Source organism: Diorhabda carinulata, chromosome 7 (genome assembly GCF_026250575.1).
Source record: "Diorhabda carinulata isolate Delta chromosome 7, icDioCari1.1, whole genome shotgun sequence".
In the NCBI taxonomy this organism is placed as follows: Eukaryota; Metazoa; Arthropoda; class Insecta; order Coleoptera; family Chrysomelidae; genus Diorhabda; species Diorhabda carinulata.
The window spans coordinates 22,862,033-22,879,968 of NC_079466.1; the positions used below are offsets into that span (position 1 = coordinate 22,862,033).

General features: G+C 33.4%; 1 protein-coding gene across 7 annotated transcripts in view; it reads right to left on the reverse strand.

Annotated features, from left to right (window-relative positions):
* Positions 1–17,936, reverse strand: part of LOC130896390 (uncharacterized protein CG43867) — a 291,476-nt gene that overhangs the window by 44,912 nt on the left and 228,628 nt on the right. For 2 of the 7 annotated variants that reach the window (XM_057804430.1, XM_057804431.1), the window contains exon 2: positions 16,117–16,366. The exons of the other annotated variants lie outside the window; for them this stretch is intronic. In XM_057804430.1, the coding sequence (XP_057660413.1) occupies positions 16,117–16,185 (69 nt within the window). In that variant the 5' untranslated portion in view covers positions 16,186–16,366. The remainder of the gene's footprint in view (positions 1–16,116; positions 16,367–17,936) is intronic. 7 annotated transcript variants of the gene reach the window in all.

Consider the following 17,936-nt stretch of genomic DNA (forward strand, 5'->3'; position numbering starts at 1 on the left):
ATGAAAGTATGTACAAACTGGTGTTGAGTTATTACGTAGTCTGTTTGTTTTCCCTATCATCCGCGAATTCAAAGTCTTCCAGTTTTTCGAATAGGTACCAATTGATTCCTGATCTTTTATCATCTGTTTTCCTCAATGTTTTTCATTAAATTCGTAATATATTTCATAACCTGGCCTTTGGATCTGATACTATAAGTGGTATTGAAAATCCCTGCGTGTTTGATTGTTAATTATATCTATCTATCGTTGTCGATTGAATCAATTTATCATAAAAACCTATATTACATTTTTTGTTATTGAAATCGATAAAGGTAATAAATCAAATATGTTGGGAAAAGTGGAAATACGTTAAATTTATAACGGAACTAATTCATTGAATGATTTATTTCAATCTGATATCAAATAAAGTGAACAATTATTTGAAGTTACGTTATCGAGTGAAATTCAAGCTTAAATAAAATCATCTTTAGTGTGAATTTTTATTAAAATCTAATCATGAATTGTCGATAGTTCACTGCTTTTGTTTTTCTATTTCTATGACTTAAATCATGAAGAAAAATTCTGATTCGCTGTGTTTAAAATTAGTTGATGTGCAAGAAAACAGATACACGCTGTGCTTGAACTCATAAGATTGTGAGACGTTATAACTAGCTTTAATAATACGAGGATGATCCCAGAAAGATCTGGCCTGACCTAGAGATGGCAGTAGTTGCTTGAAGCATTAGAAAGTACACAAAGTTTGAGGACGCCAAGTTCTTTAGTAAATGTTTGGCAGCCATCGATAGCGAACGTTTTCAGTGAATTTCTAAACATGGAAAAATGGTGATAGTTATGTTATGTTATGATACAAAACTTTTATTTCAAAGGTATTTGCTCAACTAATATGAAAGTTGAAATAGATTATACTCTAGGTTCCTGTTCCTTCGTTATTAACACTAAAATATTGGGTAACAGAGTTTAAACCAGGTCGTATGACCTGCAAATACCAGCATTGCAGAAGTCGACGAAATGAGGTTGAATAAACTGCACAAAGCGGTACTGGTATTTCAAATTTTGTGGTACATCGTTTTTTAACTGAAAATTTGGTTATGGTATCTGGAAAATGGAAAAACTATCAGTCTTCCGTTCTATTTCTATAATTATTAATTGATACACCTACTATTAGAGTTATTTGACCATCTCAAACTCAAATATTCAAAATTTTACTTTTATTTCTCTATTCATACTACATTTCGTCTTCTCAGCATTAATGTTTGAAATTATTTCGTTGATTTTTCTACTAATTCTTCACATTTTGGTTCTTTGTCGCTATATCTATATTGTTTTCTTTTATCTCTTGTTGTATAATCGAGAGTTAAGTTCAATAATGCTGCTCATACTGCATCGTTTTGCTTTACCCCTTCATTTATTATAAATTTTTTTGTCACCATATAATATTCTTACTGTACCACTTGATTTTTACATGGTAATTTCTATTAGTTTCATTAACTTGGTTCGGATTTCAAACCAATTGTGTCAAACGCAAAAAACTACAATTTCTACATAGGAAATTCATGATAGATCTACTTGTACATTAGAAAATTTGTTGAAACGCCACCAACATCTTATAAACAATGTTCCTGTTTGTTTTCTAGTCTATATTTCTATTAAAATATCGCAAATCTTATCAAATACCAGTATCAAAACCTCTCAAAGTATTATTCGGGCAAAAATACTGAGGAAATGTTAGGAAACAAACCAACACACGCATTTTGTGTATGATGAACGCGTGTCTACGTGGTATATCCGCAGAGGTGCCATAAATAACAACACGTCGACAATTCCTGTGAGATTCGCGTGATATAGGACATGTCAATTGGTACAAATGTTCAAAAACGGGCTGGCATAACAACCCCACGCGTTATACAAATATCGATAGCATGAATACTAAATCGACTTTCCCTTTCGATAACATCTTGTTTGTTTGCTTACGTTTTGTATACTTTAAGAATATGTATACGTTTAAATTGTTCCGTGGAAACATCCAAAAATAAATTCCTGTTTCATAAATTAACAAAGAAATTTTGAAAAAATCAGGTCAATCGGATGTATTGTTGTTATACAATGTATGAGACCATATAACACCATATGAAAATGAGATTTTTAAACATCTAACAGGCGCAAGATGATTCGTAAACTGAATGGACGCAATTCATCTGAGAGATCAAGTACATTTCTTATTATGGTTTCATTAACCGAAAAACAGAGGATGGAAGTTTTAATAACGGTAGGTTACTTGAAGCATAAGTTTCATTTAACGAGACCAGGATTTAGCAGCGATGCAAATTTGTATATTTTGCTGTCAATAGAAGACAACTCAACAGAAATTGCTTTACAATATTATATTAGTCAATCGTTTGTAGTAAAGTTTTTGAAGAAATAAAAACTATACCCATACAAAGTTCACAAACTCTTGAGAAAGGAATTATGTGAAATATTCATGAGACATTGTGATGAAAACTCAAATTATCTAAATACCGTAGTATTTTAAGACGTTTTGTTCAAGTGGTACACATTTCTCCCTACTGTGCTCGGGAAAACCCCCACTGGATTCGATCAAAACACACCCAGCGCCCCGAAAAAATTATTTTTGGGTAGGGAAATTTATTGGTCTATATATGGGGATTTAACAGCTGACCGATATTTGGAACAACTTTGTATGGTAGTGTTTCTAATTGCGTCATTTCCAGCTCCAATAGGGAAAATTTTATCTAATTATTTACAAATGATTGGACCATATAGTGAACTGCCAATTATTCTTGAGTTCTCGAGTGTACCTAAGTTGGAATTTCTGGAACCGTTGGAGATATTCATACTGTTTACACAACCACTACACCAACACTAACAATTATACTGTCTGAGGCGCGTTTCCTTTTAGTTTACCTTCAGTCTCTGAAGACGATAACTTGGTTATCGAAACGCGCGTCAGACAGTATAATTGTAAGTGTTGGTGTAGTGGTTGTGTAAACAGTATATTCAGTACCTCGAGTGCACGTAACAAGATTTATTGTCTTATAATTAACGAAACCGTTTCACTCAATACCCATCTTAACCTCTCAGTTCTTCCAAGGATTGCCGATCATTCATTAATACCTTAGCCAGATAGAATAATCCGACAAATTCCTTGAATTCGGCCACCTCTGTAGGTTTTGCGTCTCTAACTCTCAGAAAGCGATTGGGAAGATGGCTGGAAGGTCTACTCGCTGTTGTGAAATACAGAAACTTGGTAGACCAAAATATATTCTACTCATTTTATAGATTAAAAGCGCCCGACGAAAGGCTAAATATTCTTATCTATTGATACATGTAAATTTAAGGCTCATAATTTCATCATCATCGATCTTCAACTGATTTCACAATTCTTGTTGCGCTCCAGCTCTGTTCTACCTTCCTAATATCCTTCAAAAGTCAATCCAACCATTCTTTCTTCCTCCTTATTCTTATACCTTCTGCCCCAACCATTTTACTCTGGTAGTGTTAGGGATACTTGGGACGCCCCCCACCACTCCACCGTTCGCTGACGTCAGCGATGATAAACAAGAAGTGAATTTCTTTATCACAAAACCGCAACAATATTTATTATCAGGTGGGTGACGTAATCACTCAATGATTTTTTTTAATCGGCTAATAAACCAAAGAATAATTTGTTTTGTAAACTATTGTTTCAAGAACTATATTTTTAATGTTAAAAAAATTCTAATAAATCGATTGGATCTTCTATCATCTCTCTTCACATTTGTTTGCAGGCGGGTTCTGGGACGGAAGTGATGTAGTAGTATCGGATTCCTAACCGCAGCATACGGGATTGGCTTTTAGGTATCTTGTTATTATTAGGTGTTAATACAAATCCTCCAGTTCTGTTAGTCCTTCGTTTCCACAGTCCACAGTCCAGAAAGCATGAACGTTTTAAGGTTAAATATCTGACCCGTTTTTCCTTTTCCTTTCTTGAAACCTCTCCTCGGTATTCTTCCAATATCCTTTCTTGGGACTCGTTGGTTCTGTTTCATCCAACTCTAGCCAAAAACTTTGTACACTTAGTTTTATCAAAACATTGTTAAAATTAGAATTCCTGTCAATTAATTAATGTACCTAAATGCAAGGTAATTGCGTATTTTATATAAATCCGGTTTTGACGCGGAAGAGCGAGCCAAGCCTAAATAATCTTTAACATGGATGTGATGAAGATTTAATGCGATACACTTTTATCAATTATAGGTTTCAGTTTCAGAACATCCCCTATACAAACGACCGCCACGGCTACACTGCTTTGTCTACAGATACAGTAGACATCGGATTAGAAAGAGTATGCTTCACTCTAAACAGCTGGCAGTAGTTAACATTTGGTGCAAGCGTATGTTTTCTGTCTCGTTACTTAATAGTCATACCTCGTAGAAACTTTTTTTCCAAATTAAACGGAACTGATAAGCTGCAACGTATTTCAAGATGACTTTACTTGTCTTAAAACATGAGAGTAAACATATTTTATCAAGTTATCCGCGTACATTATTGTCAACTCTAGTTCAACAATATAATTAATATGGGATTAAGCGAAGGAGAAATACTTAATGTACGTAATTTTATCACTCAGATCAAGTTGCAGTCTTGTTACCGATACACCATTAGTTTCGTAACTTATTCATCAAAATGTAGACAGTTCGCGTATCTTCGTACATCGAGGGTTGAGTAATTGACTGACAAACCATTCCTCTACTTACCACGCAGTTTATCTTCATTGAAGTATGGCAGTAGCCAGTGTCGTATCAACAAAAAGAATAAATAATAGAGAATTATAAACATTAGGTGGCGTGGATTCGAGCAACTTTTCATCGCTGATGTTTTCTTTTTCATTATCATCCATTGTTATTCATTTATTTAGAAAAAACTTCGAATAAATCAAATAATTTCAGAAAATTAAAAATTTAAGGTTATGCAAAATCATCGAAGTGAAACTGTCAACTGTCAAAATTGACAAGTGACTAGAGTCACACTTAAGGAAGTTGAAGTTGTGTACTCCAGAGCGCCCCGAATGTGTTTTGCAGTACGGAACTGTCACTTTCACTACATGGAACACTCAAAATTAAGATCGATGCCAGTAACGTGTTGTTACTAATAAAAATGTAAGTTTTCCAATACAATTATTCATCTTGAATAATTCTACTTGTCTAAATATACAAAAATTGAGTATTGGAATTGAAAAAAACATGGTTGTTATTCAGCGATAATAAAAAGTAATAGTTAGCTGAAGACTCGAGACAGTGAGCTACGACTTTTCAACTTTTTATATTGAAAATATGGAAGAGGGTCAAATAAGATCACGAAATGTTGAAATCTGTCTTCAACTATGACCCTAATTTTAAAATCACAATAAAAAAACTCGTCCTATGAAGCATATACTTCAGCTGGTGCTTAGGAAGTTTCCTTGTGAATCAAGATCCAAAGATCAGTCCAAGTAGAATAGACATTGTCCAAGCAGCATTCTTTGAATGTATTTGTGATAAGGATTTGGATTATTCTTAACATTCGAAGGAAGAATTCATCGAGTAATTTCAATTTCATGTCACTATTGCAGCATATACTTCAGCTGGTGCTTTGGAAGTTTCCTTGTGAATCAAGATCCAAAGATCAGTCCAAGTAGAGTAGATATTGTCCAAGCAGCAGTCTTTGAATGTATTTGTGATAAAGATTTAGATTATTCTTAACATTCGAAGGAAGAATTCATCGAGTAATTTCAATTTCATGTCACTATTGCAGCATATACTTCAGCTGGTGCTTTGGAAGTTTCCTTGTGAATCAAGATCCAAAGATCAGTCCAAGTAGAGTAGATATTGTCCAAGCAGCAGTCTTTGAATGTATTTGTGATAAAGATTTAGATTATTCTTAACATTCGAAGGAAGAATTCATCGAGTAATTTCAATTTCATGTCACTATTGCAGCATATACTTCAGCTGGTGCTTTGGAAGTTTCCTTGTGAATCAAGATCCAAAGATCAGTCCAAGTAGAGTAGATATTGTCCAAGCAGCAGTCTTTGAATGTATTTGTGATAAAGATTTAGATTATTCTTAACATTCGAAGGAAGAATTCATCGAGTAATTTCAATTTCATGTCACTATTGCAGCATATACTTCAGCTGGTGCTTTGGAAGTATCCTTGTGAATAAAGATCCAAAGATCAGTACAGGTAGAATAGAGATTTTCGAAGGAACTGTCGTTAAATGTTTTTGTGATAAGGATTCAGATTATCCTTGATATTCAAACTAAAATTGAGTATCTACATTTTTAAAATTATTGTTGAATTGAGCTGGTATTGCACCGCCACTGTATAACAGTATTTACAATCATGATGAGATAAACGTTCTGTCGATTATTATGACATATGTACTTAGGGGAGATTCGAAGGGATGTAGTCTTAACCTCGGCCTAATATGCTTCCCTAATTCGGTATTTGTTTTCCGCAAAATCCGATTTTGCTAAAATATTGATAGGGCATCTTGTACAGAACATATATCACTGTCTAGTTAAATTTGCTTATGATAGCCAAAAGGAAAATATTTATTGGGATGATTTGTTTCTAGCAAAATAAGGGAGAAAAGTAAGTAATGGATTTTCTTTCTAAACAATTTACATATGAATGGAGTTGATTGCAATTTTACGTGTTAGCTTTACCTTAAAAATATTGAAGATTGTTTTCTGGAAAGTTCAAATTTTAAAATTAAATTAACGGGGGTTCTTTCACCTGCACAATTTAATAAACTTCTAGTTTCTCATAAAATGGGATTTTAGCGAAACACGACAAGAATATTAATTGCTACCGACTGATTTAATTTCAGAAAATAATCACCGTCGGCTACTAAACAAGTATTATGAAAGAACGAGAAAATTGTTCTGGCAAACACATCATTAGTTTGTTTTAAAGGTTGGTATCACAAAAACTGTTGATATACATAATCTAATCGTATTTGACTCGGACTTGTGGATTTGAACTGCTCAAGTTAATCGAATCATTAACATTTTTTTTTTCTATAACTTCTTTTTATGATTATGTGAAGTTTAACCGTCATATCTCAATACTGATTGTGGAAAAAACGTTGTTGCTTTGTGTTTGCTCGAAATTTTTTTTTCAATTATAGATACTGAACACACTGTTTACACTACCACTACACTAACACTCACAATTACACCGTCCAACGCGCATTTCGATAACCAATTTATCGAAACTAAAACCTATTAACTCGACTTACCTGTTTTATACTAAATTTTCTCACCAATAACCTTCTCCCGCGAAAATTAATTCCAACGGGAAAACCTCCTTGGCGGAATCTCGACTACTAATATTGGAAATAGTTTTGTTCCGTAGATTCCCAGTACAACAACGAAAACAAGACAAAGGATCTGAACTGTTCATGAGTCATTTCGAAAAACAAATCAAGAGTTTCAGTATTTTCCCAGGTTATGGTTCAGGTATTTGGATGATATTTTTGATATATTCAATACGAAAAAGGCAAACGTAAAAGAATTCATTTTGGAACTAAATTAACAGTATTCATCTATAAATAAGATTCACCTTTGAAATGGAAAATAATGGAGTTAACATTTTTAGACAAAATAATAATAAGCTAGAATTTGATTTATTTAGGAAAAACTCCGATACGTGTAGGTACAACCCGGCTGATTCTTTCCATTGTATCCAACATAAGAAGGCCAGTATCCATTTCCTGGTGCATTTTTTAATTTACTTTCCAGTTAACATCGAGAGATACAATAAGGAAGAACCTTTATAGAGGATGTAGCTGTAGCTGCAGCAGTTATGATGGTTAAGTAACCGTCATAGTTTTAAGGAATCTCTATATGAAACCAACTTTTTCGAAACTCAAAGTGATAAACAAGGAAAACTCTGCCCTGGAAGGTTTCAATCTTGTTGATACGAATGCGTGCATCGAACGCAGGAATTTTCACTCCCTTGAAATTTAGCTTGAAATATTTGTTTTCGTGAATAAAACAAGAAAAATTATCAAAGAGTAAAAAAGAGTTAATACTTTCTTATCAATGCGATTATAGTCATAGTCTCCCTAACCTAACCTAACCTCACTATTCTTAAATTAAGAGGGTTTCTTGTTCCACCCTTTTTTAAAATTATTTTGAACTTAATATCAAAAATGAATTCATTCTTAGGAAAAATATGTTTTTCTATCACTTTTTGTTCTATATTTTATATAATATTGAACACTTGATAATTATGGAAAGTTTTGAAAGCTACTGATGGTTTTTCGTTTTGTTTTAATGATAATAATTATTCAAAAAATCGTATGTTCAAACATACATTAAAACAATTGTTGGGTAATCCTATAGATGAAATACCAAATTTTGAGATGATATATATGAAATTATCTGCGGTGATTGTGAAGTATATTGGACAAACGAAGAGATTCGTTAATGCTAGTCCTAAAGAGCACATAGCTCATTTAAAACATGATCGGACAGAAATATTGAGCATTGCCGATCACGCTGCCACTCATAATAATAACATAAATATTAATAATGTAAAATTGTTGAAAAATGTATCTAATAATAAATTGTTGGAAAGGATTGAAATTGCTAAATGTAAGAACAGCTTAAATAGAGACAGAGGATCAATTCCTTACAGCCCACTGTATACTTTAGTAATCAAGGAATAAATGTGAAGAATCCTGTCAAGGAGATTTTTCCGCTGGAGAAGGTTTATTGGAGGGAAAATTATGTATAAAATAGGTTTAGGTTTACCTCCAATCGCTGAAGACGATAACTTGGTTATCGAAGCGCGCGTCAGTTAATGTAATTGTGATTCCAACTTGGCCAAAGAAATATTAGATGCTCGAAAATCTTCTTATGGGCATCTGAGATAAGGCGGAGGTTCTTAACATCTTTTATGGATCAACTCGACATATTTTGGTTAATTATTTGGGTATAAAGCATGAAATTGTTAGAGTCGTACCAAAGGAACTGAATCTTTTGCAATAATAACGTCGAGTAGAGTACTACTCAGACGTTTTGATGCGTCTTCGTGAACCAATTGGTCTTATTGTTTCCATTCTCAAGAAGAGAGACAAGATAGAGGTAGAATTACCCCTGGCATAAGTTTATTGAGTATTTGTAACCAATAGATCCGGAATCAATATTTCTGATTGCCACTTCGTGGACTGTCCGAATGTTTTTTTCGATTACTTAAAATTGAAAATGTCATCAGTAATTTCATTTTTATACCAATAATTATTTTTTACTATTTTATTGGACTAACGATAAAAGTATTTTTTAGTGGGCTCGTGTTAATAATAACAAATAATTAACGTTTCTAATGATTGAGAGTACTAATAATTAAAATTTTATCACAATCACGTGTCAAAAATTTCAACGGAAAAAAAGTAATTAACTGTGGAAATATTCTGCTTTTTTAGTTTATTTCTGTAAAATGTGACATTGATTAATAGAAACAAAGTGTCTGGTATTTATTCAGAAACGCGATTGCATGTAATTTCTGTTGTTTTTTGTCATGTTATTTTCTCCAGTAACTTTATCTGCATATGTATTGTGTAAGCGATCGATGTGTTTTTGTTTTATATCAGATTACCGAAGGGTTTGTTTTTCCGCGGGAAGGATTTGTTTCTGTTATTTTTCAACATACAGCGGTGGATTCTGAAATATAAGGAAGCGAAGATAGGAAACAGAAGAAGAATAATACAATACCTATGGAGGCATATACTTGGAAAAGTAATTGAAAAAAATTGTGCAAAACGAGACGTACAAAATGCTGTGTATATTTTATTATATACATGACATATTTTCCATCAACTACTAACAGCGATTAACACTATTGGATCAGCTTCATGCATCTTCTACATCCGCTGTATTCTCTAGATCTGAGCTCTAGCGACATCTGCTGCTCTTAACCTAAAAATTTTGTTATTCTTTTTGACGTGTGTACTGCTTCCTGTTTTCGTCATATTTTTATGGTTTTGTTCTTAATCCGGTATTTGTGGACGATATTATAAGGCTAAGTCACGTGACAAACGAAAAACGGAGTAGATAAAAGATAAAATTCTTTTATATTGAAAGTCACCAACGGCAGACGGCGACGTCAAATGGCAACTATGAAAGGTCAAGGTCTTTTGCAGTTCAACATTTTGTAACAGCAAACATCAACGGCAACGACAAACGGAAAGTCAAGTTTATGAATCGTCTTTTCAAAACATTTTACTTCTTAGGGTCGATGGTATCAAAGAGATTACATAAAAACTTACTGTATATACATATATCAAAAACATATATACTAGAATATATAAAAAACGTGAAATTAGACTAAGTCGCACGTGCCTAATCACTAGGAACAGCGTTAGAAATAGGAGGGGGTGTTATAAACAGTGTGGGAGGTAGAGGAATGGTATTTTGGTTTTTGATGAGGATTGAGTTAATTATATGTTATTAGGAAATTAGATGACTTGTAATATCCAAAGAAGGACAATTTGGCATTCACTGGGCTAGGCACCGGTCAGTCAGGGGTCAAAGTTGTTCGAGGAAACCAGTTTAAGAATAAAAAATGTCATGGCTGAAAGTGTACCTGTATTATGTAATGGCGTGGTTATCACATATCTGAAGAGGGAATATTGGTTATCGAAACTTGTGCAAGGCAGTCTGTACCCACCAAGTTGGTGATAATCATCTGAATACACTGTTCCTGCTGCAGCTGGGTATTGGTAGCGCAAAATATAAGGATGTTTCAAATAATTTTATTCAATGATACACCGAGTCCGTCTCTGTATTCTGAACTCCCCACTGCGGGAGAATAAAAACAGACATTGGCAACTTTCAAATCTTCTCATTTTTTTAACGGTAGCGAGAAAATAGTTTTTAAGGACGAATATTCTAGTCCCGTAAATGGTTCTAGCTACGATAAAGCTTAATGGTACATTTTAGATGAGACTGAGAACTAGGACAGGTTTAAGTGGATAGTTTTGTTATGTAAAGAATTTCATTAAAACTTGAAATGGTTTGAGGACTTGATTACATAGCTTATGAAAATTTAATGGAACCGTTAAAAATCCAATGATAATTTTAATACATTCAAATGTGAACGTTATATAAGGTTTAAAAGCATTTAAAAAAGCGATATAAAGACAATTTCGAAACGTTGTAATATCCAGAGTTCTCAAATGTAGATATTCGACAACTCGGTAAAGATCGGTTCTATAGCTTTGTTGCCTCGTCTTTCCAGCGGTGATTTTTATTTATTCAGATGATCTATGCTTCAATATTAATCAAACAAACATTCAAGTGTCGAAAAGGACTATGAGTAGCAAAATATTTAGTTCTATTTCAACAGGCTCGATTTGTTTGTTTTCAAAGTACAACCAACGTTGATATTGGAAGCATTTCTGGAAGGTTTCTTTCGGAATAGTTTCCACGAAGTCTCGGGGCCAAATATATTTGTGAACCCATATTACTTGTCAATTCTTTGTGAAATTTTTGATGCATTGTTCACTTGACAAAGTTTTAGAGTACGAAAACAGTAATTAGAACGAACTCTAATTTTCTTTTTAAATAGTTCAGCTTCCACGCTATCTTCCTTTTTTGCGATTTAATTCAATATTTGTAAAAATATCAATTTCAATATTAGTTTCAATAGACTTCGTTGAATGTAGCTTAATCATAATCGGTATCATATTCAACCAGCATATTTGCATTTCAATAGAAAATGACATAAATTCGTGGGGACTCTTACGACTCTGGGCGTACCAAACTGCCATCCGCTGTTTCACCTGCTTCGTTGTAGCCTTCTATGTCTAAACTTCACTTTTGGTACATTTTTTATTAAGTAGAAACCTTTTGATGACTACATTAACCAATCAAAAGCGAGTTGTTATGATGAAGAAGATAGCTGTTGCACCAGTCCAGTCCAATCCAATTCCTTCTTTAAAAATTAGAGTTTAATTTGGAACGAGCTTCGATCGTACTAATCAGAAAGAAGGAAAACCATGATAATGACCTTGATTTAGGTCACTGTTTTTCTTTCCAGGATTTTCTCGTATTTGAAACTAAACTTGAACAAAGACCCTGTAGCTACTAAGAAGTTGAAGCAGTAGCAAACTAACAAGCCGGTTCAGTTCCAAACTAGTGATTTGAAACATTCCTTGTTGTTGTTCGATAATAAAGAAGCGTTTTCATAGTTTGAAAGAGATTTTGATATTTTATATGCATCTTGAAATTTGTTACAACTTTTTTAAGTCTCATTTTTTCATTGAAGAATCTAGAAGACTCTAAATACGCTTTCACTGTTGCTACTACTTCTTAGTTCGATGGGAATCGTTTTCCATGCAAGCAAATTTTTTGTACAAGTAAAAATGTAAGAAGAATTTATTAAAGAAGTCAAAAAATGATTAGAGTTCAAAATATTTTCAATTAGGAACATTATACTCAGTCTCCGAAAAAAAAGATCTGGTTTTCCTAAATTTTCCAGATCAAATAATGATCTCCGTTCATTGTTTTACTCGTTCTTTTTATTTTTAGAGCATACTACGAAAAAATATGGAGTATTTGAGTAACAAGGATTAAATAAAGTAATCATCGAATTATTTAACATAGAAAGTCCTCACGTATTTAAGCGAGATAACTAGTTCAGGACGGAAATGATATAAAATGGAATGTCACACTAAATCTGAATTTCTGACAAGCGAGAGTATTGTCCTTTTATTATTTTGACAATTTTGCTGTGCCGGATTGTTCGCAAACTATTTGGAAGCTATATTGTTCGCTTTTATTGTCTAGATTTTCATACGCGTCTGCAACAATTTAAACACTTTTAAAACAAAAACGCCTATTCTTTTACTTCATATAGAAAAACTGAGGGAGTTTTTATAGGATGAAAACGAGGTTTACGAAAATTGAATTCCCATTAAGGAAAATTCGGAGTTTACTAATCAAATTGAACACAACGGCAAAAGTTTCAAAAATGAAGATATCTTCAGCAAAAACGAAATGAATGACCACCTCAAAAACACCTATCAGATGCAAACTGGTTGTAGATGATAAAATTATAAAACAAGAGATGAAATTTAAATATCTCGGCATAGAAATATCAGGATACGGTGATATTGAAGAAACCAAGCGGCAAAAACATCTCGAACCTCAGCTTACCTGAACGATACAATCTTCCGAAACGAATACATCGGAATCGAGACCAAATCTCGAATCTACAAGGCTGTCATCCGGGCTATATTAACATATACAGCGGAAACCAGACCAGACACATTGAAGACAAAGAGAAGATTAGAAACCACCGAAATGAAAATAGCGCGCAGGATCGCTGGAATAACACTTTTTGAAAAGGAGACAAGCGAGGACATTAAAGAATATGTAGAAGGAAAGAAAAAGATAATGGAACGAACACATAGATCGAATGAATGACGACAAAATGGTCAAAATAGCTGGAGACAAGTCGCGCTTAGGGTGCCAAAGCGTTGGGAAACGATGGATACGAGGAAAACAGGCATTTTGCTTACACTAAAGAAAGAATGTTAATGATAGAGATGAATTATTGAAAACGAATGAATGAAAATAACAAATGTATGGTTTAATAACAATTGCAGAAGCTTAAACACGCCATAGTTTTAGTAATATATACAAAGAATATTAATATCTTCAAATATTCCTACGAATTGAAGAAATAGATCTGGGTATTCGATATGATCCTAATCGGTTATGTGGGCGATAGAAAAACTTGAAGGTCTGCTAAACGGTCCTCCTGAGTGTAGAGTCTCTACAGATTAGCACCAGCATGCAGTTTACCAAAACCAAATAAACATGAAATAAATCTATTAAGATAGTATGAACCCGACCAAGTCAGGACGGAGGGAATCGTAATGATACTTTCTGTTAGGATCCAGCAGATGTATCAATTTCAGATTCAAGATCAATCTACACAGCAAGAAGGAATTGAACCGAAGTAAAGTCAGTTTGCTTTCAGATGATGACATTTACTACACGAAAGAATCTAAAACTACGAACTAGCTGAAGAAAGAGTATACAAACGCAAAGGAAATAAAAAACGGAAGAAATTTTAGCAGATTATGAAACTCCTAAGATAAAAAGTTTTATTTGAGCGTAAAAAATAATGATTCGTTTCCCTTTTGTGTTTAAAACCACAAAAATTTATTCTAGATAATCTGTCAATGATTGCTATCTAGCTCCCAAAGTTGGAAAAAGGGGGGAAACAAGGTTGAGATTGATAGATATGGTGGCAGACTTGATGAAGGGGATGAACTTGAATAGATGAAGAGGAGTTATCGACAACAAACATGGAGATTCATTATTGAGGTCTCATCTAGAGCTGCAGTGCAACTTCATCACTGCTTTGCATAATTTAATTTTCTAATAGTTGAAAAATGCCGTAATTACCAACAATCCACAACAGTTTTAAACGAAATATAAATGTTCATTCAGCTCATAGATCGCACACAACTGTCAGTGTTCCTCGAAGGTTTCAACGATAATATTTGTCAAGCTTCTTAATCAATGGATTGCCTTTAATTGTACGATTTACCTTTTTAATTGGTTCGGTAAAGAAAATTTTGCATTTTTACGCAATCGTCTCGCAGAAGCTTATAGGGGACCCCAAAATTTGATAATTGGGGGAAATTTTGTGCTCTACTTTAAGACTCTATAAGTCCTCAGGCAAACAGCTTGGTATAGAGGGAAATTTCCCTCCCTACAGCAATCTGTACCGTGTTGTTTCTTATGCGGTACACTTACATTACTTTGTATACATTTACATTACATATACCTACCCTCGTGTTTTTGATTGCTATTTCTATTATAGTATGTGAAACTTCTGTATGATTTTCATCGTTATTATACAATATTAGTTAATAAATAAAATCGTTGCTGTTAAACCAAACCGTCATATGTGCAAAAATTGAGCTTTAGAATATATTTCACGTATATTTCTATATCGATCCATCATATCGTATAGTTGAGACAAACTCGTCAGATGCGTTTAGCAGGTATGCATTTACGTGGAAATAGCTATTTTGAGATGATTTAAAAGCATCGCATAAAAAAAAATCATTAGTCTTAGATGAGTTTAACCTCGTAAAAATTAACTAATGTCAATAGGTATTTCAGCTCTTACAATATTTGTTCTTTCGCACCAAATAAAGATCAGTGCGATGTTTGTCTCATATACCAAAACGCGAATTCAACATACGACAGCATATGAAGAAAACATCTTCTAGAAAAGAGCTTATCTAGACTGAAAAAAGAGAATACTACGTGTTTAACCATTGTTGGCAGGCAGTCCTACAAGCAGAACCGTCATATCAGTAGAAAGAGACTTTTCCTTCGACGTACAAGTAAAAAAAATTGTGATTTAAATTGGAAACTATTTTGTGACGATTTAAAAGAAACACATAGAAAACATCACTAGTATTAGCTACAGATCTCGAAGTTCTTGGTGGTATATCGATGGTGGAAAACTTAACATCGAACTTACCAAATATTATCTAAACGAAGGAGTGGAGTTAAACTTCATAGGAATTAGCTACTGTCAATACTTATTTCAACTCTTACAAACTTTGTTCTTTCGCACCAAATAAAGATCAGTGCGATGTTTGTCTTATATACCAAAACGCGAAATCAAAATACGACATTATATGAAGAAAACATCTTATGTAGACTGAGAAAAAGAGAATACTACGTGTTCATTGTTGGTAAGCCGACCTACAAGCAGTACCGTCATATCAATAGAAAGAGAAATATTCCTACGATTGCAAATAAAAAGATTTGTGATTTAAATTGGAAGCTATACTGAAATATCTGCAAAGTTGTAACGATAAAGCTGACTGTCCAATAGACGTCGTCTTTTATAGTGAAAATTGTTATAACTTGATGAACATCATCTTTTTTTTTCGGTCCTAAATAAATTCCAAAAGAAGCCACTGCGCTCTTCAAAACTTCAGAGTACTCAGGTGAAAAACGCGAATTTTGCAGGTATGCCGGTTTGAATTTATCTGTGTACTAGATATAAAAAATTATGATAATGATAATTATTAATTACCTTCCGTAGCATGTCCTCGAGTGAGTCCATGTCGGAGCTTCCGTTGTTGTTATTGCTCGGTTGGACCATGTGTGGAAGTTCGCCTTCTTCTGAAGAGCCTCCCTCACTACACTCTTTGATACTACCGATCTCAAATTTCCAAACTCCCCCCAGGGGTCTTTTAACACGTGATCTTCGCACTTTTATTGTTGTCGACGCCACGTATGACGTCACTCAATTTAAGTTATATTCACACTCATAATATTACATACTGGTATGGAAGAGATGGAGAGAATTTCATATTTATAAAATAAGTAGAATGAAAATAAAATTTTTGATAAATAATCGATAGCAAGTAGCGTAGATTTTTTATTAGTTGGCATTGAGCTTAATCTGTATGATAAAAGAAGAAGAAATAAACAATAAATATAACTAGCAGTGTTTCTCAACCAGATTCTTTACGAGTCGCCTCAGCTTCTTCATAAAATGAAGTTGTTTGATTCAGATGCCAACACGTGGTGTTTGCCGCTTGGAGGTTAACTTGATGACGCCAAAAACCCAGTTGATACGTTAGTCTCGTCAAACGAATTTATGATATTTATTTGCCGAAGATTTTGCTATGTTTATTTCAAATGGGCACCGAAATCTAGCCTTGCATTAAACTCGTGTCGAGTCTATTCTCGAATTGCCCCCTTTACAATCAAATTATCCGATTACTGAGAAATTATTGACATTTTTTTCTTCCAACATCGGTAATATCACAGTGAATATTAACTGCACTTGTCGAAGATTACATCGACGACAATATAAAAAACAAATTGTAACGAGAAAAAAAAGTGTGGAAGTTATTGATTAGAATATGACGCGTGATGAAATTCCACTTGTAACTTTTGGTAACTACTCGTATATTAATGCAGTTCTAAAACGCGGAATATCTAAAATCCGTTCGTATCCTAATTTTTAGCTTCTGTATTTGACACTAGATGGCGACACCATATAGAACGATAGCATTAGGAATATGTTTATAAAGTAATTAATCTTTTCTTTATCATTATTTTATAAATGTGTTTTTGTGCAGTCGCGATAGATAACGCCACCATAAATGCCATCAAATGTTCGTTCGATTCCTGATTTACGATGTTGTACTGTACTACTTTTATATATAAGTATCATGTTGCCAAAACTTAATAATATATTGTGTTTTTGTAATAGTTGTAGCTAAAATATATTATTCTATTCTCCAGTAATGACCGTTACTCGCTCATTAAGCAATAAAATATTATAGAACTCATACATATTACAAATTTTCCAAGTCTCGACAAGAAATCAGAATATTTATCATACTTTCACGAACTCGTCCACGACAAAGCGGTGAAGCCGATCCCGTCCGGTTATAACGGAATACACCGAATCGTTTGATGTTTGTCGGCGCCTTTGATGTATGTTTTTATAAACAGCAGCGAGTTACTTATGTTATTTTTCTTAATATTGATGTCTAGGAAAGTCTTTTTACTCATTTGTTGTTTTGTTTACTTTCTAAAATTCTAGAAATATCCATTCTGTTATATATTCGAGTTCAACAGCAAGAGTTAGTTTATAATAAATAGTCCTAGTAGAGCGGATCGAAATAGAAAAGTAACTGATTAATTTAAATAAATTATATAAGTTAGTTAAGTATTACTGAATAATTAATTATTGTATGAGCTAATTTAGTTCAATTTCTGTGTTTATATAAATAAATCAAGTGAGTAGAAGACAGTGTTTGTAAATTAATCCCACCGGTAGAAACAGTATAAATAAATGGAAAAAAACATTACATTACTCATTTAGAGAACCGTAGG